The sequence below is a fragment of the Eutrema salsugineum genome, unplaced genomic scaffold (assembly GCF_000478725.1).
Source record: "Eutrema salsugineum unplaced genomic scaffold, Eutsalg1_0 scaffold_10, whole genome shotgun sequence".
NCBI lineage: Eukaryota > Viridiplantae > Streptophyta > Magnoliopsida > Brassicales > Brassicaceae > Eutrema > Eutrema salsugineum.
In genome coordinates, this window is record NW_006256908.1 from 11,702,842 (window position 1) to 11,725,829 (window position 22,988).

The window sequence follows — 22,988 nt, forward strand, 5'->3', positions numbered from 1 at the left end:
GTTCTTATTGAAAAGAAAAAAAAAAACAAAAAAATAAGTTCATAGAATCAGCAAAGCGAACACTCGCAGGTCTCTAGATGGGTCAGTATCTCTTCACAGCTCGGTCTATGCTCAGGTTCCGACCAACAATCTACAGCAAGACAAAGATTCCATAAGCATCTCTTTACTGAAAAGAACAATAAAAGAAACAGCAGTTAATAGAATTTTGAGGAATCACACAAAACCTGCAATAAGCTTGCTTAACGGTCCTTCAGGTATATCAAGCCGGGCTCCCTCGTTTGCAACATTATACATGACCTGAAAAACAAAAACGCGTTTTCAGATAAACTGTTTGGTTTAGTTACCAAGTGTTGTTGTTCTTGTTAAACAAACATACTAGTTCTTTTGGGACTCCTTCCCATGGTTTAGACAGAGTGCAGAGCTCCCACATTATAACACCAAAGCTAAAGATATCGCATTTTTCCGAGAAGGGCTCTTTGCGGATAACTTCAGGAGCAATATACTCTGGAGTTCCTGCAGGTTCACTCTCACTCATCGTCGTGCCTTCCATCTTTCTCGAGAGCCCAAAGTCACAGATTTTGACTGTCCATTCTTTGTTCAGCAAGCAGTTGGCACTCTTTAGGTCACGGTGGACTATCCCCATCTGGTGGATGCCCATCAAACCCCTTCCAAACACACACATATATAAAGATTCAAATGAGTACCAAATCTCCTGATGATGTGGTGAAAATCTAAATGACAAGTATTAGTTTCAGTGTAGAAATGAAATACCTGCAGATATCACGCAGAATGTGTAGCTTGATTCCCCAGCTAAGGTTCTTCATTTTCTCAGTTGAATGAATCATATTATACAATGAGCCCTTTTCCATATACTCAGTTACCAGTGATAACTGAGGCGACTTTGTGCAAGCTCCTAGAAATTTAATAACTACAAGAAATCCAGATGCCCAAAATTGATATCTAGGGATCAAAACGTTGGAAAAATAAACCACAGCAAAAAAAAAAAAAAAGGAAGTAGATGATTATTACCATTGGGATGTTGAAGACGGCTGCACAGATGAAAAGACATGAAGAGAGGTGAGAAGATAAGTTGAGACGTAATTCGCTGCAAACTAAATAGACACATATTAATAGATTTGAGGGAATAAATATATACCTATGAATGGATATCTCATTACAGAATTCTTTTATGTTCTCAACTGTAACTTCTTGATCAAGAAACATCTTGATCGCAACATCTTTTCCATTCCAGATGCCACGGAAGACTTTTCCGGAACATCCTGGATTGTAAACACCAACAACAAAGAGTGACTTAATTAGTTGGATTTTCAAAGTGCCAATTACAGATCCATATATCCAAGTTTTCTTGGTGAACATAGTCTTTCGGCTAAAACACAATGGATAGATGGAATTTGAAAAACACTACTCCACAATTCTTACCGATTCCAACAGGAGTTCCAAGTTCTAACTCGGAGAAATCTATATTCCATTCTTCATTTGGTAACAAAGGCTTATCCTGGAACATTGGAGATCGTAGCACTTCATTCCAGATTTGGCTTATACTTTCATGTAAAGGTTCACTCTTTTCAGATGATTGGCTTGGATTGTTTTGGAGAGATGACTGTAATGATATTGCCGTCTGCAGATCATTAGGAGATGAATCATCACCATTTCCCTCTTTCAAGAAGCGGCTCTGTTTCAAGGATTCACTTATATCTCGCTCTGACCTGAAACAGATTGTGGATTTTGCTTTAAATTTAAATGCCATTGCTACAAATCTGTAATGATACCATATATACACATCCAACATTGTTTTCTGTCGTATTACAAATGCACATAACTTTTGAAAGAATTAAATCAAATCTATTTTAGCTATATAATCCAAATAGGGGCGCGAAAGAGAACCTTGATACATCATTGCTACATTCTGGTTTATGGTCACCATTTAGCATGAACCTCGCACGAGTTCTGACGTAAGGACCCTCAGGACTGAAGAGTCAACATAAATTAAAATCACATAAATGAGAGAAAATGATCAATGTCTTGGCTTTAAGATGATCTCATGCAAATAATAGTAGGCATAGAACAAGAACTATTAACCTGGAACTAGCAGTACGCTGTATCCTGATGCCATTTCCCTGGCTACACCGCAACAATTTAGTAGCTATGTTTGGTTCGCTTCGTGACAAACTGAAGAAACAACAATAACAAAAACTCGGAAGATTAATGGCGTATTTTCACACTTGTGCGTGCATATCTTGAAAAAAAACAAACAGTCAATACATATCCTCGTTACCTTTCATTGTCTATCTGGTCAACATAACTGTACATGGGGCTTTTTTGCCCTAATGGTGAATGACAAAAGTCACTCCCTGTAACTGAGATATGAGACATACAGATTGCCTTGCTTGACATTGGTATAAGCTGACCAGGACAACGCGTAAGGTCGACCATCATTTCCACAGTATTTAGCACAACCACAACAGACATATGGTCATACGAGTCGACGCTTGGAGAAGATTTTAGATCACGAGGCAAACCCTGATTAAACAAGAAATGCCAAGTTCTCATAAGTCATAACCAGTCAATGACATTGTGCAAAATGGAATGATATACATGCAAGGCGTATTTTTGTGTACAGTACTTACCACTACAAGTTTACTTTCAAGACCAACAGTATCAGCTAGAACTTTAAACAAGATGGCTCGAACACGGCAAGAGCCAGGTCTTATCTGCCCTAGCAGTGGGAAACCACGATTTTCAAATGATTGTGTAGTTTTTTTTGGACTCTGCAGAGGTGGTCGTTTGTAAACATCTACCACCTGCCAAATGAAGGAGAATTTCAATTAAAATGCTGTGATGTGCCCTGAAGATTCTAATAATAAATGAGATAAAAGATTTCTTTTTAGATTTAAGGGTGGACACAAAACAAATTCATCAATCTCTAAACCCTAAACCTAATTAGAACCAAATCTTCATTGCATGCAACTATACGATAAAAAGTAACGAAAATTATTGTATTGTAGCCACCTATAGTCGTAGCTACTAGCATAGGAGATACTAGATTATGCTCGCCCATTCTTACCAGTCCAGCAATTTTCTTGATAGCTTTAACCGGATTTGGGTTCAGTCCTTCAACAAGTTTGGTGATCAACTGCTTTAGCATATTAATCTTTTTATCTTTCTTGAAATCTACAAGAATTACATCAGCCTCTACACCTTCGTCACCCAGCGCACGGAGCTCATCTAATGTAGGAATGCTTTTAAACTGCTTCAATCTCTGTTGATATTCCAACAAGGTAATCAAATAAGAAAATGATTCTTGAAAAACAAGTTACTAGAAAAGAATAATATCAACCTAAAGATATATAGCTTACCGGGATCACATAGTAAAAACCATTTGGGATTGGGTCAGAAAACGACCCAGTGCTCCAAAGAATATTTGATGCTGTATAACATGCAGGCGTCCCAGCTTGACCAAGATTTCTTGGTGATTCTCTAGCATTAGAAGTTTCTGATATTGGTTCCATAGGCACAGCAACATTTTCTTCCACTGCCATCTCCTTGAGTTCTAAAATCACACCTGAACCCATTAGGCTCCCTCAAGAAAAGACAAAAAAAAAAAAAAACTAAGTACCCAAAATGGCTGAGAATCAAACTTCTTGTACCTTCAGCTTGTTCCTGGAGGTCACCTAACCTGCACAGGGAACAACTGAATGGTTAAGTAAAAAAAAAAAAAAAAACAAAGTGATGATTAAGGAACCGAAAAATGAAAAAGAAGGAGGCGTTTTCAATGCTTCCACTTTAATATATATCTATACATTCCAGTAACAAACTAGTTGCATTTCTATTTTCCTTATCAAAGCTTTAAATAGTAAATGAATATTTTGAATATTCCGGAATTCTCATGACTGGCTTCAAATTATTCATATCTTCTATATTAATTTTTTTAAAAAAGCAGATAATATGAAAATGAAAAGAGAGAAAAAACGTCATAGTAAAAACCATTTGGGATCGGATCAGAAAACGACCCAGTGCTCCAAAGAATATTTGATGCATACCATGCAGACATCCCAACATGACCAAGATTTTTTGGTGATTCTCTAGCATAAGAGGTTTCTGCTTGTTCAATAGGAACAGCACCGGAACTCTCTAAAACTTGTGAAGGTTCTGGTTCTGATGGCACATTGACGTCTCTTCTCTCTTCCACCGCCATCTCCTTGAGGTCTAAATCCACACCTTAACCCTTTAGCCTCCCTCAAGAAGAGACAAAAAAAAAAACAAGAAATTAAGTACCAAAAATATTGAGAATCAAACTTCTTGTACCTGCAGCTTGTTCCTGGAGGTCAGCTAACCTGCATAGGCAACAACTGAATGGTTAAGTAAAAAAGAAAACATTGATGATTAAGGAAAAATGAAAAAAAGGGAGGCATTTTCAATGCTTCCACTTTAGTATCTATACATTTTCTAGTAACAAAACAGTTGCATTTCTATTTCCTTATCAAAGCTTTAACTAAATGAATATTTTGAATATTCCAGAATTCTCAAGACTGGCTTCAAACTATTTATATTGATGGATTTTCGATAGTAACTTCGATACGAAAAGCAGATAATATGAAAATGAAAAGAGAAAGAAATAGTCCGCATATCCAAAAGAAGTACATAAGCAACTCTTACGTTATGACGGAATTGTTAACGGATCCTCCGCGACAACTACAACATTTAGATCCCATTTGTGCCCTTGATGACAAAATTCCAAAAACCTGCATAGATTTTCAAATAAATTATATGAAATTTTTTGATAAGAGCAATCCCCTTTCTATCGACCCCAAGTGTAAACTTCAACTCAATATCAATCCTAATGGAAAACTCCATCAACATAAAACCAGTAGAATAAATCTTGACCACCAAGATCGATCCAAACTTATAAGAAATCCATAAACCAAATGGTCAAAAATCCCAAAAGAAAGAAAATGACACTGAAAAGGCTAGAGAGAGAAAAAGAAGAATATGAAAAACTCACCGCAAGCAGATCAAAGTTTGATGAACTCGTTCCAATTCAACTTCTAACAACGAAACAATTTGCAATACAGAAAAGACAGCTCGATCGCACTGCAAGACAGCTAGAGAAAGAATTGAAAATTGCCTGATCAACCCAAAGAGAAATACGTACATACACATACAAATTGAAAGAGTATATGTATGTACGTCTATGCAAACAGATTGCAACATGGATGGAATTAGTTAAAATCATTGGCAACTACACAAGAGCTTAAACATGTGTTTGGGAAAAAAGATGATGCATTTGTTTCTCAAATGTTTTAGGAACTCGAAGACAATTCAACCATGCATTTTTAAAAATTCAACAACAATGATCAATGTAAACCCTTTAATACAAAAAAAAAGATTAATGTAGACCCTCGTATTTCAATATTAATGTAGATTGTCATACCTAGAGGTCAAGAACAATGGATAATTTTGTTTCTTACAGCAACGTTATCATTTAGTTTTAATCATATACTTTGAATACTAAAAAGAACTTTGGACATTATGGTTTATTGTAAGATTTTCTCCATTTATATAGTACAATTTTGCATATAAGAAAACTTTTTGGGACACAATATATCATCTATAAAGTGAGAAATCCAATTAATATAATTATCATTACTTATTAAATATAACTAATTATTTAGTTTATGAAAATAATTAAAAAGGAATAAGAATTCTAAGAAAGGAATAAAAGCTAAAAATGAAAGAAAACAGTCATATTTAAATTTTAATACTGTCATTTGTCCAAATGTCCTCATCTTGTCTAATTAAAAGTTATGTTTTTAATGTCACATCAAAATATATTATATTAATTCCATATTTTTCACCTAAAACAATTGATGCTAAGATTAACATTTATCAGGTAAAATTGATCTACTGGATCCTAGAAGAGATAAAAGACTGAATTTTTTAAAATGCTAATTTTTTTAAAATGATTACATAATATAAAAAAATTAAATACCAAGATATCATGATAATTAATATATATATATATATATATTTTTTTTTTTTTGAATTTTAAAGGTTTTCTATCAGAATAAACAATGAAAAAAACTTATTTTGTTATCTATGTATGCTGTATTGTGATACATATATATACGTCAACAACAAAACATGATTATTTTTTGACAGGGTCATTATCATAAAAGATTTAATAAGTAATTTATCATTAAGCCAAAAATAAACATTCCTCATATTGTTCATTATCAAATCCTTCCTTTTATATATTACAAATCACATAAGAAACTTATTGAGACATATTTTTTATCTATAAAGTGACACATTAAATAAATGCAATTATCTTAACTATTAAAAACATATTGTTTTGTCTAGTTTTACTAACTAATTAGAATAACAAATTTTGGAAAAGGAACTAAACTAAAAATGGCGGAAAGAGTCATATTGAAATGCCAGACTGTCAGTGGTCTTATTGATCGAAAAGTGCTCATTTGTCTAATTAAATATAATGATTTCAATACTACATTGAAATCTATTAAAAATTAATAATTTGCATCTAAAGATAGTTAAAATTAACCTCATTTTTATTAAAAATATTTTTATAGAAAGAAATGTACCTTAGTTGAATTAGAGTTAAAATAACATAATTTGAGTATCATCCATCTTACATCAGCATCTTGAAAAAGATAAAAGAGAAAAAAATTACAAATAATAAGAAAAGTAATTTCTATTGGAAGAGATCGAAACTAGGAAAGTTAAACCCCAAATGAAATTGGTAAAATTACTAGGATACACGTAACTAACATAAACTAAAGCATGGTAAAACATATATAGCTATAGACTATTTGATCGATTTCGACCAAAAAAAAAGACTATTTGATCCAACCCAAGTCACGTAAATTATAAACTATTAGATCAAGAAACTATAAACGATAAAAAATTAAACATTAATCCTGAAAGTGTGGACCTAAAACTATGTTTGTACATAATAAACACTAAATCCCAAAAAATGATGCTATGTTCAAAATTATATACGTAGGAATATGAATAATCGAATCTTCTTCTCCTTCCGAAGAAACCAAAGAGGCAAAATGTGTATTACGATTTACAACACGAAAACCTTGTTTGTTCACCACTTAAGTTAACGAGCCCATGTGTGTTTGAATGAGGTTCCACATAGCTTCCGTGTAGGCTAAGGCTCTGCCACCACAGTACGTTCTTCTCAGGCTCAGAGGGAAGACCGAAGACAATGCTAAACTCCAACTGAATAATCTCTCTTTCTCTCTACCAAAAAGACAACGTTTGTTTCGCTTGCTACACAAGAAACAGAAAACTTTTTTACAATACAACAACAGAATTCGGCCCATTAACTATATCATGGCCCATCAAGAAACCCTAAAACTCATAAAGCTTTCATATATTTGCTCCGCCTTTCTAAAACCCTCTAATTCTTCACAAACCCCTAATTTTTCAACCTCTCCGAGTCCGACCTATCGATGACCACCGGATCTCAGCCGTCGATGTCTCAATTACAGACGTCAAGAGTGAGTCCAAATACAGTGGAAGATGCAGTCAAGTCCTTGGTCAACTGGAGAAACGAGAAATCGAAGACGGAGAAGGAGCAGCTTGTAGAGCAGGACGAGTTCGTTTACCTAATCGTAACACTGAAGAAGATTCCACAGACGAGCCGTATTAATCCTTATCGTATCAGTCTTCCTCATCCGATTATTAAACCTACCGAAGATTCGCCGGAGCTCTGTCTCATCATCGACGATAGACCGAAAAGCGGTATCACCAAGGAAGACGCGATTAAGAAGATCAAATCGGAGAACATACCCATCACTAAGGTTCTTAAGCTCTCAAAGCTGAAAACTGATTATCGACCTTTCATGGCGAAACGGAAGCTTTGCGATTCATACGACAGGTTTTTCTCCGATCGGAGAGTGATTCATATGTTGCCGAGATTGTTTGGGAAGAAATTCTTCGTGAACAAGAAGGTTCCATTGCCGATCGACTTGAAGCATAAGAACTGGAAGGAGCAGATCGAGAAAGCATGTGGAGCTACTATGTTCTTCTTGAGAACAGGGACTTGTAGTGTCGTCAAAGTTGGGAAATTGTCGATGCAGAGCGATGAAATCGCCGAGAATGTGATGGCCACTTTGAGTGGAGTAGTCGATATTTTGCCTGGTAACTGGAATTACGTTAGGTCGTTGCATTTGAAGTTATGTGAGAGTCTGGCTTTGCCTATATATCAGGCGGTGCCTGATTTGAAGCTCAAAATCGATTCATTTGATGAAGAATCAGTTGAAAGTGATGTTGATGAGAGTGAGAGTACTGTTGTCTCGGTGAAGAACAAGAAGAAGAAAGGGAGGATTGATGAGGTTAGATATATGGATAGTAATGTATCTGAGACTCTTGGGGATGATGAAATCGGAATGAATGTTGAAGATGAGGTTACTGGAGATCTCAATGGCTCTGGAGATAAGAAGAAGACGAAGAAGATGAGTAAGAAGTCTGCAGTGAGTGAGAAACCGGTGAAGAAATCAGCCATTGTGAAGAAGAAAGAGAAGAGTAAGAATGGGTTAAAGTCGAAAAAGAAAAAGAATGACATTGATGAATCTGGTGGTGGATTAAAAGAGAAGGCTAAGAGGAGGAAGAGTTTTCGTTGATAAGTGATCCAAAGAAGATGCTCGATAAGTATATGTATAACTAAGTATTCTATTCTTTCTGAAGTGGTTTTTTGGTACTAATTATGATTTTTTCTTACCATCATGGTTCTGATACATTTAGGCCTTTGTTATCGTTCACTGTTTCATCAAATCAGTGGCTTTTCATGTTGTTGGTTTAGTGGTTTTGAGCAGGAAACATATTATTATATGTGTTTTGTTTGCATTCTACAATTTTTGTTACATCCGACTGATACTGATTTTCTCTAAGAAGACAAACTCAAGAATTTACTTGAAAGAAAAGTACTTACAGGATCTGAATCAAGCCTGACTCAGATCCTGGCTAAGTACTCATCCCAAGAAATGGCTAAGGAAAAGTCGATCTATCCTTGAATCCCTTTAAAAGTTCAACCTTTATGTCTCTACTACGTCAGCTACGGTCTCCTGATGATGTTGAGAACAGAGAGAGCGAGAGCATCGTGTTGATACCATCTGTTGGTTTCTGCCTGCAATTTCCAAATTCAGGTAACTGAGTTCCACCTCCGGACATTAGTTTTGATCGTTTGGCTAATGATGATACTTCTCTCCCCTGTTCTTCTCGGACTCTTTTCTCATGGGTCGTCCTCTTAATCTGCATAAGATTTCACCAAGATTACAATATCCTTCCATTGCTTTTACCAAAACTGTTCATCAATAACTTTTTAAACTGGAGAGAAGATTAGCTACCTCGAGTAGAGGCAGAGTCTTGCTCTTGGTGCTGTCTCTGTCAAGTCCTCCACAGAAACCATGCCATTCATTTCCGTTACACCAGCTCGAAGGTCGTATAACAAAGTTACCTCCAAGATTTGTAAAGACCGCGCCTTGGTTGTGTACCCTGCAGAAGAAGGCTTTTTTTAATTAACTTCCTGATCGCAAAAATGGCTACAAATCTGAAACCTTTAGGAAATGGAATTTATGTGACCTTAGAGGAACTGTTTTAGTGTTATAGACATTTCTTAAATCGCCATAACTCATGTCTAACAAACACCTTCTTTGTCCACCCATCATAGCTCCAATCTCTGCTCAAAAGTCATTTGGAAAAAAGCCATCTTCATATCATCAATATTGGGAAAATCGATCCCAATCAACTCAAAATTGACTGCTGATCAAAATGAACATACCATGGAAAGACGATGCCTCGAGCTTCTTACCCCGATACATCTAGAAATCAGAAACATCAAAACATTGAAAAGAAACGACCAACAAAACTGAGGTAATCTTAGAGAAGACATATACAAGAGAAGATTAGTGTATTAATTGACCTGCAAGTGACTCTTGACATGTGAAATACTCAATCCTTTCAGATTCATCATCTGAAGAACCAATTTCGGTGTCGCTCCTGTAAAATCATATATACAACAATTACAATCACCAACAATTCAGAGAGAAAGGGAGAGAGAGTTGGAGAGAGAAAGAATCATACTATGAGGACCGCCTAGTCGTTGGACTGCACGGACGAAGGAAAGATGAAGATCAGGCGTCCATCGAAGCCGAGGCATGTTGGATCGAACATACTGTCTTACGTTATTACTACTCGTGACATGTTGGTCTTCGTCTTCAACTGATGACTGATCTTCTTCGTTGTTCTTCTCCACCGCCTCTTCTCTGTTTAGATCAAGCCACGTGGAGCATTTCTCCGGCGAAGATGTCCCGGCCATGTCTCTCCGGCGAGAGAATGGTTTCTCTAGCTCTAGCTCTCTCAATCAGTAGCTAATTATATTTTATTACTCAAAAGAAAAAACGTATGAGAAAGGTTAAATCTCAAGTTGTGTGTGTAGTCTCCCTATGATCATTTTGATTCGAAGGTAGAACTTAGCTTTTAATAACAAATATGATCACATATATACTACACACGCATTATTATATAGTCCTCTTGTTTGTCATAAACTATAATATATAGACATTTATATTCTTATCTATGTCATGCATGTTTACGTGTGTGTGTATGTGTTTTTTGTGGAAAAGTGTGTTGGAATCTTCCGTTTGGTGAAATCATATTAGTTATTAGTTTTTGCTTCATTTTTGTTAACAGACCAGAAAAATATCCGATTGTTCTTTTAATGACAAAGACATATAAACTTATCGCCTTTATTTCTAATACATATAAATAAATTCCCTGCTTTAAGGAAAATAGAAAAAATGGGGTGAATATTGAATGTTGTTCCTTCTTCTGTTTACGCAATATGCCATCTATATATATAATATGGTAGTATATATAGCTAGGCTGTTTAAATTGGTTTATCAGTCACATATACGCATCTTGGTCAAAATAATAAAGTCTATATGTATATACAATTAGCAATCGAATATTTTGTGTCATTAGAATTGTAGTTTTGTGAATGATTAAACATTTCTATCCGACCAAACCACTTTTGTCTTTATAAACTCTTTTCTCTTTGATAATCTCCAGTTAAGTTGACCTTTGCCGGAGACTACGCTTTACCATTTTGTCATATTATACCGATATTTTCAAAACCACTTTCAAAAATAAAATACAATAAATTTGGTAGATCTAAATAACCTATATGTACCAATATATTCTCTTAGATCGAGAAAACCAAATCGGATATGACAACCATCGATCTAAGCCGATTATTGGAAGTATTTATCTGTATTGCGAACAAATGTCTTTGCTATTCACATTAAACATGATGAGGAAAAATAACCCAATATTTCTCTAAAACATCAAGTTTAAGGTCGTGGTCTACCCTCAATTTCTCATGATATACAGGTATATATATGTTAAATATATAATACATGACCGGTTTTCAATCCCAAAGTTTACGAACAAAACGTATAAACTAAAGTAAGTGAAGGGAGTTTTGTCAAATAGTTAAGGTCCTTAAGAATGTGATTCCCAAAGATTCTTGGGTTCACGTTTGTACAAAATTAGAAGTTGTCTTTATCTTTTTTGGTTTTATTATTGATGACTACATTCAAATTTCAATGGGCATTGGGTCACACACCTGCTTAGGGCTTGCTCTACTTTCGTCTTTTCAAACTAATTTTCAAATTTATTATTTACCCAGTCTTTTAGTTTTGTAGTTGAATAATTCAGTGAACTATGGCTATATAAAACAAAAACACATCAGTACAATTTTAAGTTTTTTTAATATGCATGAGGTGCGTTAAAATGACATTTTTATGAAATTAACCAAAGCATCCGTATAACAATTGCCATTTTGATGGTTCAAAAGCAACGCAATAGCATTTGTCTTTTGATCATTTGTGAAGAACTTGAAGTTGAATCTATAAACATTGATTAAAAAAAAATTTTGTTACAAAAAAAAAATTGATAAAATATTAAATTATTAAGATGTACCCGTTTGAACTAATACCTCAATACCGTAGCAATATAATTCAAGAAAACAAATTAGTGTAGCTAGGTACAAAGACATTCTACAAAACTGAACTAAAATTGATGTGAAGTTATCACCACCCTAATTATAAACCGTCCCGATGCAAGATTCCGACACTCTATGCACACACATATCTATACAAACATTTTGGAATATATATATATGTATGTAAAAACGCGATAGGATCACATTTCAACGCGATAGGATCAAATTTCAACGCTCTCGATCTTCAAATTTAGGGTTTTGAGAGAGGCAATAGGATAGAAGAGAGGACAAATATTCGAAGTAATTAATTAAGACTGAAGAGAGCATTGATTGTGAGAGAAGGGACTCATGTGGGCACTAAGAAAGATGAGGAAGCTATGTTTTTTGTCCTAACCTATTTACGTACCGACAATCCATTCACAATTCCTCCATTTCCCATGCTCTCTTTTTATGGAATATATAGTATGTTTCAAATTGCCTTTATAATGTTTGCATTTCTTTAATCGACACTTGTGTTGTGTATTTGGTTAAGGGAATCTTTTGTCGATGGTTTTCCAGAAAAAAATCGGTCCCTCTATTAATTTCAGAGGGAAAAACAAAACAAAACCATGCTCCAGCATCTATTAATTAGATACCCTTGATCAATTAATAAAAAAAACAATTTTTTCGACAAGAATAAATGATCATTCTTTCTGAAATAAGTAATCAGCAGTCCAACTATACATATAGCTTCAGTTTTGCGAATACTTACTATCTGAAAACTCTAGACCATTCCGTTGTTAGAAATAAGATGACTAGAAAGTTAGGTTTCAACAAAACAAAAGTAAATAAAAAATCACGAAATTATATACATCACATTTTACAATTTTTTTACAAATTGGTAAAAGCTTTACTATATGGTCATTGATGAACTTTGTTTTTTTGGTCATTGATTAATTTATGTATTTCTTCATAACTAAAAGCTCATAAGTTTTGTTGTTTGGAGTTTATAACTGAAAATTTTCTGTTTATACGTACTAATATTATATAGTAAGGTCTCTAGAAAATCGAAAATACAAAAGGACGTTGATCCAGTTAATATATTTATTTATATACATGCAAGAAGCTAAAATTTTTGCATGTTGCCCTAAAGAATCGCCGCAAAATAAGGCACCGTCTTTAAACTCTTCCTCATCACATGCCTACGTATCTTTACCAGGACCGGCATAATTAGCTTCAATTTTCTTTTCTCAAATTTATAAATTGTTTTATAATAATCATAAAGAAAAAAAATCATAAAGAAAAAATAATAGAAAATAATGTAATTTCTTAAATTAATTGTGAAGATGTATAAGAGTAACTATCTAAGATATCCCGTGAGTGGCCGGACCTGCGTTGCGTTCAAGGCGGTTGGGGTAGATGCTGTTCACACTTCAATGAGCAATTCCACATTTTAGTTTTTAGACCAACAACAAAACTCCCCTAACTAATATGCATTAGCTAATGCGAACAACATTTTCCACGATTTCTGTCTATAATAGATATATAGAGAAATAATAGACTTATAAACTTTAAGCAATAATTCATTTATTACAACCATGATTACTCTAAAATTCTTTATTGTTATTGTCTTTTCCTTATGGTGGTGGTTGAACACCATACTCTTCATCATAATCATAAGAATCAATATTTCTTGTTTTCTACGTGAGAATGACAGGGGGAGTTATCTGTTAACAGAAAAAGGCAAAGGAATAGAATTTCTATGGAATGAGAGAGAAAAAGGCAAAGAAACACAATTAACGCAAGAAGACTTAGAATACATTTTGGAAAACATAATGGCTTTATGGCTTCGCTGAGATGATCGCATGATTTAGATTCCCAAGTTTGAAATTGCTCCCCTTGTCTTTTATTTCTTTTTTGCCAAGGCAGCAAATTTTAGATTATACTTTTTGTATGATCTAACTCTTCATTTATATCATATTAATTATGGAGTGCTTTAAAACGACGACGGAATGTAATCGTAAGTGTGAGTCATCATAAAAATAAAATTCACTATTTTGGGTCTATGTTGCTTTGTGTGTCATAGAAAAAGCCAAAGACGCGCTTTGTTCCCTTACTTTTGAAAACAATCAAATTACACCCGGTGAGCTTTATTATGAGAAACGGAGACACCTTCTTATCACCAATCAGTATGTACAATCCCGTTCGCTATTATCTAATAACGATGATAACGATGATAAATCATAATTAATAATCCGAACCCCACCCAAATTATTATGTGAGTATAAAAGAGATAAGAATATGAGATACCATGAAATGATCAAGTTCTAATAACAGGACCTCTGTACGGAACTCGCCTTATCACAAAGTCATCAGGCGGTTGAAATTCCTCAAGCCAAGTCACGTCTGAGTCCACCACTTCCCCATCCACTTCTATTTCACCTGCTCCGTTAAAAAAAAAACAAATCATTAAGCCATTTCTAACTGAGAATCGTGTGCTTTCAGGGAGCTTAGTTTGTGATTTGTGTTACCAGGTAAGTCTTCTCTTCTGGATTTCCGGAAGTAAGTGCAATGCCGATCATGATCTGAAGAGTAAGGTGGAGATAAGATATCAATAATAGCACAATGGGTTATGGCTTTGAAACAATGAATGTTGCCACCGCTTCTCGGATATAACGTGGTTACTGCGCTTGGAGCCGTCATCTCCGTATCCTTCACCACTTTAGCGGGTCTTGCTGCTAAATGAATTAAGAGTTTTACAATTAGACCAGAAGTGATCGTTTTACAATTTGAGAGCTAGACAATGACGACGGTTATACCTTGTGATGGATCCTCTGGCTCTGGCTCGGTCTGGTCAAGATCTAGCCAATCATATGACTTCACATGCATGGAACCATAAATGAGCTTGCTTAGCACAGTCATGCCCGGATGATTATGAAGTGGTATCACAGAGGAAGGTGGCATACAGAAAATTCCTATCTGTTTTGACAGAAGTAAAATGAATCAAGTGAGAGATAATGATAGTGGCAGTGTAATGATGACAAAACCCCAGCTAGAGACGACTCTGAATATGACTCGAACTGTGGTTACTCATACTTTCTAGATCATTTGTCATAGGCTTTTTTATTTTCTTTTTTTGCAGACTTCAGGCTCATGGCTTCAATGGTCGGTTCCTGAGATTCTCTCAAGGATCATGTTTGGATGCCCCCCTATATTCCCCTAATTTTGATATGCGGAAAAAGAGAATATTAAACATCAACTAAATCATCATCCCAGGATTGGCTATCGAGGCGGTTTAACCTTTTACCACTACAGAGTGTTCGGTCTCTGGATATTAATCCAAGCAGAAGCAATCCTATCTAAATGGGACTCTTATACAATGATTTTTTAAGACAACTTAAACTGGATCACAAAAAGATGCACAGTTTCTTAAGAGTTTCAAAACCCCACTTTTGATTATCCGTAAGTTAATAACAAGATTTAAGACTAATCACCCATAGTTTTGTCAAATTATTATGCTTACCGAAAAACTGTCACACTCATGCAAATGAAGATACTTTATTGCTGGGGGTGACTGATGGTTTCCATTGCGTTCACTCAGAGGACCAGACCTGGTCCGTGCCAATTGAGCTTCCTGCTCAATTCCAACATCAGATGGCTTGATTTTCTCTGAAACATAAATTACAAAAATTAAGGCTCTAAGTGCAACAGGTGACCACTGCAATTTAAGACAACAAATCGTAGAGTGAGATATAAGATTACTGCCACCAACACCTTAACTAATACAATCATATTAGGTAATTGCAGAATGATCAGATAAACCGTTTCATATGCTGTGGGCCAAAATAACTCATTGTCACAAGCAGAACACTAACAAGAACCTAAGAAAATACGGTAACAATGATCCAAATGCGAGAAAACTGAAACAAGAAGATAAAAAAGCGCTAGACAAAGAATAAACACGTAATCATACCCAACACACTGCGAACTTTCTCCAGAGCCTCGTCTGATATTGGCCCGTCTGAAGAGAATGACGCCTTGCAAGTGTTGTAAAGCCTCTGAGCAAAGTAAGGCATTATCTGAATCCAATTCCAAAATTCTCAGGCTCACCAGATATGTCCCCTTTTCCGAAAAAAGGGGTTCCAGACCTGTGAATGATAACAGAGGAAAAGAGCTTCTCCTGGCTTTCTAAACACAAGTGACGGTACTAAAACGTCATTGCAGATATCATTTCCTTCTTCTACAACATACAGCCATTTTTGCCTGAAACAAGGGAAAAAGGCCAAAGTCTCAAAATGAATACCAGCTTACAGGAATGTAAAAAATTTCAACACGTTCTTGCTTGATGCATATGAGGATTATATCAAAAGTATATTAAAAAAATGGTTTTATGCATTACTCATAGGAAACATAAAAGGTTAAATCACAGAATCACATTGTTTGTGTCATCGAAACTGAATTGAGTAGCCTAATCGCAAATACAGCAAACAAGCCCGACAGATAGAATTCAAAACATCAGAAAGCTCACCATATAATCGAATTGAACAATATAATTAGCAAGCATTTATCATCCATTACGTTTAGAACCACAAACAGGAAGACATGTAATCTGATTTAATACATTGAAGACATCAAATCGGAGATTGGTTTTCTCAGATAACCACACAAAAACGGAAGCTACAAAGGACAAAAAAAATCAGACAAAATTATACAGTATACAGCAAAACGGGAGAAATCTATGAAGAGAACCTGAACTGAGCCGTCGCGTAAGATCCGGAAGGAATAGAATCAATCGGGAGAAGTTGAAGACGAAGAAGCTTGAGTAAATAATAATTTTAGCCTTATGTTTAGTTAAGAGTAAAAAAAAAATCAAAGAGGATCCATTTTGTTGCCATATTCCCAGATATTTCTTCTCAAGTGGGATCCATATATACGTAAATTTACGAAATTAACCTTTCAAAACCGAAGAGCAAACAATTATTGGTCATAATTTTTATATGCAGGAGAACCAAAGGGTATAGAAAATATGCATTAATATACATTTTTTTTTTAATCCAAATAGCGTAGAAGTTATAATAAATAGCTCACTACAATGTTCAAAATCGGTGACAAAATAAAAATTAAACAGAGTTCAATTGAAATTCTGATAGTGCTTTGCTTTGCTTTTTGTTTGGATTCTTTAGATAAAAAGTTAAATGAAAAGAGGTTTATGTAACTTTTTATTTACAACAAAAAAAAAATGTAACTTTTTATTTTTTGGTTCTGTTATGTAATTTTCAAACTAATTTATCGGAGAATATAATAAATAACTTTTTCACTAAACAAATAGCGTGAAGCTCACGCACGGCTTTCTTTTGCTGTCTATATTATCCGAGTTTGTTTCAATCATTTTCTTTTTATTTATCTTCTCTAATAATATCAGGAGTAAACCCTAGATTTTGTCAAAAAGGCGGTTGAAGGAGAAAAAAAAGCTCGAGACGAAACCATGGCAGGAGTTGGACCGATGACTCAGGATTGGGAGCCGGTGGTGATCCGAAAGAAAGCCCCCAACTCAGCCGCTAAGCGCGACGAGAAAACTGTCAACGCCGCTCGCCGATCCGGCGCCGATATCGAGACCGTCAGAAAATGTTTGTTCTTCTTTTCGATCTAACCTTAGTTTCTTATTTCCCTAGCTCCTGAATGATTCGGTGTCGTAGTTATATAATCCGGTTTAGGACTCTCTGGAATATTATTTAGATTTGGATATTGGAGCTCCGGATAGTATTTAGCTCTCGATTTAGCTTTCAGCAAAAAAATTCTCAGCTATTGAATTGCAATTTCTTGCAAGGGAAATATTTAGCGTTAATGTTCGTTAATTAAAAAATTATCGTCTGGGCAATGATTGTTCGCGTTAAATGGATGTATTGATATCGCCGATTTGTTTGTTGTTCGATACAAAATTTTCCTGCTTTGGTTTGACATCGGTTTGATTTATGTTGTTGAATTTTATTGTTTCAATGTGTGTTGTTGTTCAGTCAATGCTGGAACCAACAAGGCGGCATCGAGCGGCACATCTCTCAACACAAAAAGGCTTGATGATGACACTGAGAACCTTACTCGTAAGTCTATCTCATATTTTTGTTTTACACTGAATGTGTTACATTTCTTGATGCAAAGTGTCACAAGCTAGGCAATAATGGTTGTTGTCTATTGATGTTTGGGTGATGATGAATTGGAATCCCGGATTTTGTCTTTTGGCTCCGTGTCTCTATGATGGTTTTAGCGAGAGTAGCTTTTTATTTTGATTCATTGATGCGTATTGGATGTTAAAGCTCCATTTAACGTTGTGTCTACCATTGTGATTCCAGATGAGCGTGTGCCTACTGAGCTAAAGAAAGCCATTATGCAAGCCCGGACAGAGAAGAAGCTAACCCAGTCCCAACTTGCTCAAGTATGTTATCCTTCTCTCTATATCTCTTATTATTATCAGTCTTATGTAACTCTGTTTCCTGACAAAGAAAACACTTGTTTGCTTCTCTTTGTGTAGATCATCAATGAGAAGCCACAGGTGATCCAAGAGTATGAGTCTGGTAAAGCAATCCCAAACCAGCAGATCCTTTCTAAGCTGGAGAGAGCACTTGGAGCTAAGCTTCGTGGAAAGAAGTGAGCGAAGTCCTGAAGATAAACATAAAACTTAATCGCAGTTTCACTTTTTTTAATGATGTAGTAACAACAATCACTGGTTTGATCTAATGTCGTTACTTTGCGAAGAAGAATCTTTCCTGATGTAAGAAAGATAAAACCGTTTGAATGTTTGCTTGATAAAATCACTCATCTTATATAAACTTAAATCAATATCAATAACTTGGTTTTATAACCACACACAGGAGCAAGAGCTGCTTTTATTGTTGATTAATATGAAACATACAGAAATTCAATTTAGAATTCAGGTACAGGTTCTTCTTCCACCGGAGAAATGACCCATTCACCATTTTCGTCCTTGATCATTCCTTTGTTCTTCTCCACCCACCAAGATCCTGGAACTAAACACTCATCTTTCAAGAACTCACATGACTTGTTCACTAATGCGATACTTCTCTTCACCATCAGTTTAAACTCTCCTTTCTTCCCATTCCATCCTGCGACGATATGGAGCATTGCCTGCACATACACAAAAAAACAAAAAAATGCAAGTTTCTACTCTGTTGCCTTCATCGAAACTGAAAGATTCTCTTAAAGGTCTTTTACCTGAAGATTGTGCCAATCCCCTGGACTCTTTGAATCCTTTAGGTAAGGCGACTTCTTTGTATCGATTACAAAGTTGGTTCCTATATCCACATACCCCAAGAGTCCTCCTGGATATCGAGTTAAGAGATCAATCTTGTTCCTTACATGGAGGATCTTCAAGTTCTTATGACGCGTTACTTCGTCCTTGAACTCCTTGTTACCTACCTGTGGGCAACCAAACACAATCGCAGTGACTGGAACATCATCATTGGAACCGTTCTCAGCTATGTCATAGGCGGCAATAACAGCCTCTGTAGCTCCCAAGCTATGTCCAGTCAACACAACGCTCGGTTTCTCGTCCTTATACTTAAGCAGAAGCTCCTTCATCTTAGCTAACAACTGTAAACGTAGACTCAGCCTTGTGAACTCTGATTCCGGGTTCTCAGAGGTATAGATAGTGAGCCACCCGAGCATCACTTTACACCCTTCTTCGTCTTCACTGTCACTACTATAAGTACTAGCAGCTCCAACAACACCAGAATCAGAACCAGAAGCGTTCTGTTCCGGTCCGTGCAGCAACGGATCAGCAGAAGTAAGTCTAGCCCCCAAAACATTGATCCACTCATAGTTCCTACTCGTTCCTCTTAAAGCAACATAGATCTCACGGCGTCCCAAAGCCTTAGTTCGTTCATCAGACGTGACAGCAATGTAACCGAACCAGTTAGACTCACGGTCCCAAGAATCTCGAGATTGTGAGTGGAGAAGCAAACCTTGAGGGAGAGCAACACGAGCTGTGGCGTAGAGGAAGCTTGTGACCTCGTAGTCAGATGCGGATTCGAGCATGACCTTGTCGAAGAAGGATGATTTGCCGTAGCGGCTGGCTCCACAGTACTTGGAGTTTTGGTCGTTGACGAAAGCATCGTAAGTGGCTTGACAAAAGTCGCCGCAACGGAGAATGAGTTGGCGAAGTGACTGATCAAATGGCTCTAAAAGAGTGTCCCAATTCTTGGAGCCTAAGAGTTCTTCCCATGGTGTTGCTGTTGTAGCCATTGGGGAGAAATGATTGTGTAGAGATAGTAAGTGACTATTGGGGATATAAAACAGGATAAGACTTTTTACTTAAGTGGTGATGAATGGTGATTATGATGGTGCCAATAATGCATGTGAATGGTGACCCACATATAAATATCCATATCTAGAATATTGATGAAGTAAAAGTTGTGGGAATATTATTGGCACATACCCCATAGAGTATACAATAGTATCATTCACAATTCATTTATAACGAGAAAAAACATAAAAACAAAAATCATCCACATACAGTTCATCAATCATTACCAGAAGAGAAGAAAAATCAACCAAATTCGTATGAGTTACTTTTGAAACCGTTTTCTTTTTCGGGTGAATTAAAAAAAAAAAAAATATATATATATATATATTCTAATGCACCTCTATATATCATCCATGAATTAAAAGGCGTTGGGAATATTATTAGTAAATAGTAGTCTCACAATTCACAAAGCTCCATGTCATTTTACAAGTTACAACCATACAAAGGAAAAAAAAAAGAAAAATCATGCAAAATCAAAAATAATTAGTCAAACTCGACGACGGGCATGTCCTCGTCGTCTGGAGTGGCCATGACCCAATCACCATCCTCTGTCTTGAACATGCCTTTGTTCTTCTCGATCCACCAACACTCGGGAACCAAACATTCCTCTTTCAATAGTGCACACGATTTGTTCACCAATGCTATGTTTCGATTCACTTTCATCTCGTACTTCCCGTTCTTACCGTTCCATCCCGCTACTACATGTAACATTGCCTACATCCACCCCAAACAATAATTGTTAATTATAACCAAAAAAATGTCCATAACTATTTAAACCAATGTCGTTCTACTTATAACATTAGAGTCTCGAGTCTCGACTGTGTTAGAAACGTCAATTTTTCTGTGTCTGCGTTTACATTTTCTTTTTTTTTTTCGTATGAACTGCGTTTACATTTTCACATTTTTCTTACTTTTAAAATACAAAATAATATAATTTTCTTACTGAATACTATGCAAAATGTAAATTCAAACGGAAGGTAAGGTTCTCATTTATTTGCAAACGGACTATTCTACATAATATTGTTATGCATTAAAAAAAAAAAAATTAGCAGGCCGTCTGATTAAACCTAATTATTTCTATCATTCACGAATTAGGAGTACGTGTCGTTAGACTAGGTTACACACTCACAGGCATGTCTTAAATTTAAATAAAGCAAAATAGAATGACTTGCCTGGAGGTTATGCCAATCACCAGGATGATGAGTTTCCTTAAGAAAAGGTGAAACTCTCGTGTCGATTTTGAGTTTGGTCCCAATGTTGACGTACCCCATTATCTTAGCTGGATAACGAGTGATAAGATCTATTTCGTTTTTCACGTGCAATATCCTCACGTTATTATGTCGGTTAATTCTGTTGGAGAATTCTTTGTTGCCCACTCTTGGTGAACCAAACACAATAGCCGTCACTGGCCGCACGTCGCTATAGCTGCTTGTTATATTTTCTGCCATGTCAAATGCTGCCAGGGTCGCAATAGTTGCACCTAGGCTGTGTCCTGTGAGGACTATGCTAGGCTTCTCGTCCTTGTATTGCTCTAGCAGCTCTTTTATCTATAGTAAAACAAGTTAGCATAATTTACTCTTAATCAAACAAATCGACTTAAAATCGAGTTTTGCTAAAATTAACTGAATGAAGAATTAAAACAAGTTTTTCTCCGTCTTATAAATATTTGTTTTTTATAGAAAAAAAAAAGTCTAATCGCAAGTATTTTTTGTTGCTGTTGTTGTTAAATGGTATTTTATTTAAAAAGAACAATACAAGGCTATGATTCGTGTTTCGTGTTTTGTTAGACAATTTTTTGTAAGAATTGTGATGCTACGTACATATTCATTGGTTTTTTTTTTGTATTTTTTTCATAAGATCATTCAAGTTAGGGATCAACTTGTTTATATATCGAGTTAAAGGAAACTCATTCGCATTTTTGTTATTTCAATACCTTAGAGAGAAGCTGCGAGCGTGCACTCAACTTGGTGAAAGGTGAGTTTGGATTAGCCGTGGTATAAATAGTGAACCAGCCAAGCATAACCTCAGGACCATCCTCACCGTCCATCAACAGTTCCTTCACCGGAGTCAACTTCGCTCCCATCACGTTAACCCACTCGTAATTCCTCGTCGTCCCACGAAACACAACATAGATCTCTCTCCTTCCAATCTCAGCCGTCCGTTCATCAGACGTGACCGCAATGTAACCGATCCAATTAGTCTCACGGTCCCAAGACTCTCGAGACATGGAGCTTAGGAAGAAGGCTTCGTGGTCGCTGACACGAGCCGTGGCGTAAAGGAAAGAAACGACTTCGTAGTGTCTCGCATCGTCGAGCATTACTTTGTGGAAGAAGGATGGTTTGCCGTAACGGCTGGCTCCACAGTATATGGAGTTTTGGTCGTTAATGAAAGTGTCGTAAGTGGCTTGACAGAAGTCGCCGGCTCGAAGGATGAGTCGACGAAGTGACTGGTCAAGTGGTTCCAATAGGTTTTGCCAGTTGTCTTGGCCGAGAAGCTCTTCCCATGATGGCTCGACCATGATTGATGATTTTATTTATTTTTCTTTCTTTTTTTTGACGTACAAAAGGGTTAATGATGATTTGATTTCTCTGTGGATTGTGTGTATTAATTAGCCCATTGAGATTTTATTTATCTATG

At 35.9% G+C, this 22,988-nt stretch overlaps 7 protein-coding genes across 9 annotated transcripts; 2 read left to right on the forward strand and 5 right to left on the reverse strand.

The window, feature by feature from the left end:
* Window positions 1-47: 47 nt before the first annotated feature.
* Window positions 48-4,216, reverse strand: LOC18026462 (serine/threonine-protein kinase CTR1). Its single transcript, XM_024148418.1, has 15 exons — window positions 4,062-4,216; window positions 3,669-3,697; window positions 3,378-3,583; window positions 3,086-3,280; window positions 2,649-2,822; window positions 2,297-2,541; window positions 2,101-2,190; window positions 1,906-1,989; window positions 1,441-1,727; window positions 1,157-1,280; window positions 1,030-1,049; window positions 772-928; window positions 377-665; window positions 225-297; window positions 48-130 (listed from the first exon to the last, which is right to left on the reverse strand). Exons 1-15 carry the CDS (start codon window positions 4,214-4,216, stop codon window positions 48-50), a joined length of 2,211 nt encoding a protein of 736 aa, XP_024004186.1.
* Window positions 4,217-7,502: 3,286 nt separating this feature from the next.
* LOC18026463 (putative ribosome biogenesis protein C8F11.04) lies at window positions 7,503-8,793 on the forward strand. The gene has a single exon (XM_006411469.2). It carries the CDS (start codon window positions 7,503-7,505, stop codon window positions 8,673-8,675), a length of 1,173 nt encoding a protein of 390 aa, XP_006411532.2. The 3' UTR covers window positions 8,676-8,793.
* A 244-nt stretch (window positions 8,794-9,037) lies between these two features.
* Window positions 9,038-10,495, reverse strand: LOC18026464. Its single transcript, XM_006411470.2, has 6 exons — window positions 10,135-10,495; window positions 9,974-10,050; window positions 9,833-9,872; window positions 9,634-9,730; window positions 9,399-9,546; window positions 9,038-9,303 (listed from the first exon to the last, which is right to left on the reverse strand). Exons 1-6 carry the CDS (start codon window positions 10,367-10,369, stop codon window positions 9,103-9,105), a joined length of 798 nt encoding a protein of 265 aa, XP_006411533.1. The 5' UTR covers window positions 10,370-10,495; the 3' UTR covers window positions 9,038-9,102.
* A 3,599-nt stretch (window positions 10,496-14,094) lies between these two features.
* On the reverse strand, window positions 14,095-16,893 carry LOC18026465 (plant cysteine oxidase 4). Of its 3 annotated transcripts, XM_006411473.2 has the most exons (7): window positions 16,784-16,893; window positions 16,008-16,297; window positions 15,558-15,703; window positions 14,854-15,013; window positions 14,566-14,772; window positions 14,345-14,476; window positions 14,095-14,249 (listed from the first exon to the last, which is right to left on the reverse strand). In XM_006411473.2, exons 2-6 carry the CDS (start codon window positions 16,108-16,110, stop codon window positions 14,355-14,357), a joined length of 738 nt encoding a protein of 245 aa, XP_006411536.1. In that variant the 5' UTR covers window positions 16,111-16,297; window positions 16,784-16,893; the 3' UTR covers window positions 14,095-14,249; window positions 14,345-14,354. The 3 variants fall into 3 exon arrangements, with proteins under 3 accessions (XP_006411536.1, XP_006411534.1, XP_006411535.1); XM_006411471.2 differs by having other exon boundaries at window positions 14,184-14,476; window positions 14,566-14,769; XM_006411472.2 differs by having other exon boundaries at window positions 14,184-14,476.
* A 413-nt stretch (window positions 16,894-17,306) lies between these two features.
* On the forward strand, window positions 17,307-18,893 carry LOC18026466 (multiprotein-bridging factor 1a). The gene is made up of 4 exons (XM_006411475.2): window positions 17,307-17,661; window positions 18,049-18,132; window positions 18,382-18,464; window positions 18,561-18,893. The coding sequence occupies exons 1-4, from the start codon at window positions 17,520-17,522 to the stop codon at window positions 18,678-18,680; spliced, it is 429 nt and encodes a 142-aa protein (XP_006411538.1). The 5' UTR covers window positions 17,307-17,519; the 3' UTR covers window positions 18,681-18,893.
* Window positions 18,835-20,330, reverse strand: LOC18026490 (phospholipase A1-IIdelta). The gene is made up of 2 exons (XM_006411474.2): window positions 19,262-20,330; window positions 18,835-19,174 (listed from the first exon to the last, which is right to left on the reverse strand). The coding sequence occupies exons 1-2, from the start codon at window positions 20,288-20,290 to the stop codon at window positions 18,953-18,955; spliced, it is 1,251 nt and encodes a 416-aa protein (XP_006411537.1). The 5' UTR covers window positions 20,291-20,330; the 3' UTR covers window positions 18,835-18,952.
* Window positions 20,331-20,834: 504 nt separating this feature from the next.
* Window positions 20,835-22,869, reverse strand: LOC18026489 (phospholipase A1-IIdelta). The gene is made up of 3 exons (XM_006411476.1): window positions 22,285-22,869; window positions 21,524-21,898; window positions 20,835-21,065 (listed from the first exon to the last, which is right to left on the reverse strand). Exons 1-3 carry the CDS (start codon window positions 22,867-22,869, stop codon window positions 20,835-20,837), a joined length of 1,191 nt encoding a protein of 396 aa, XP_006411539.1.
* Window positions 22,870-22,988: the final 119 nt, after the last annotated feature.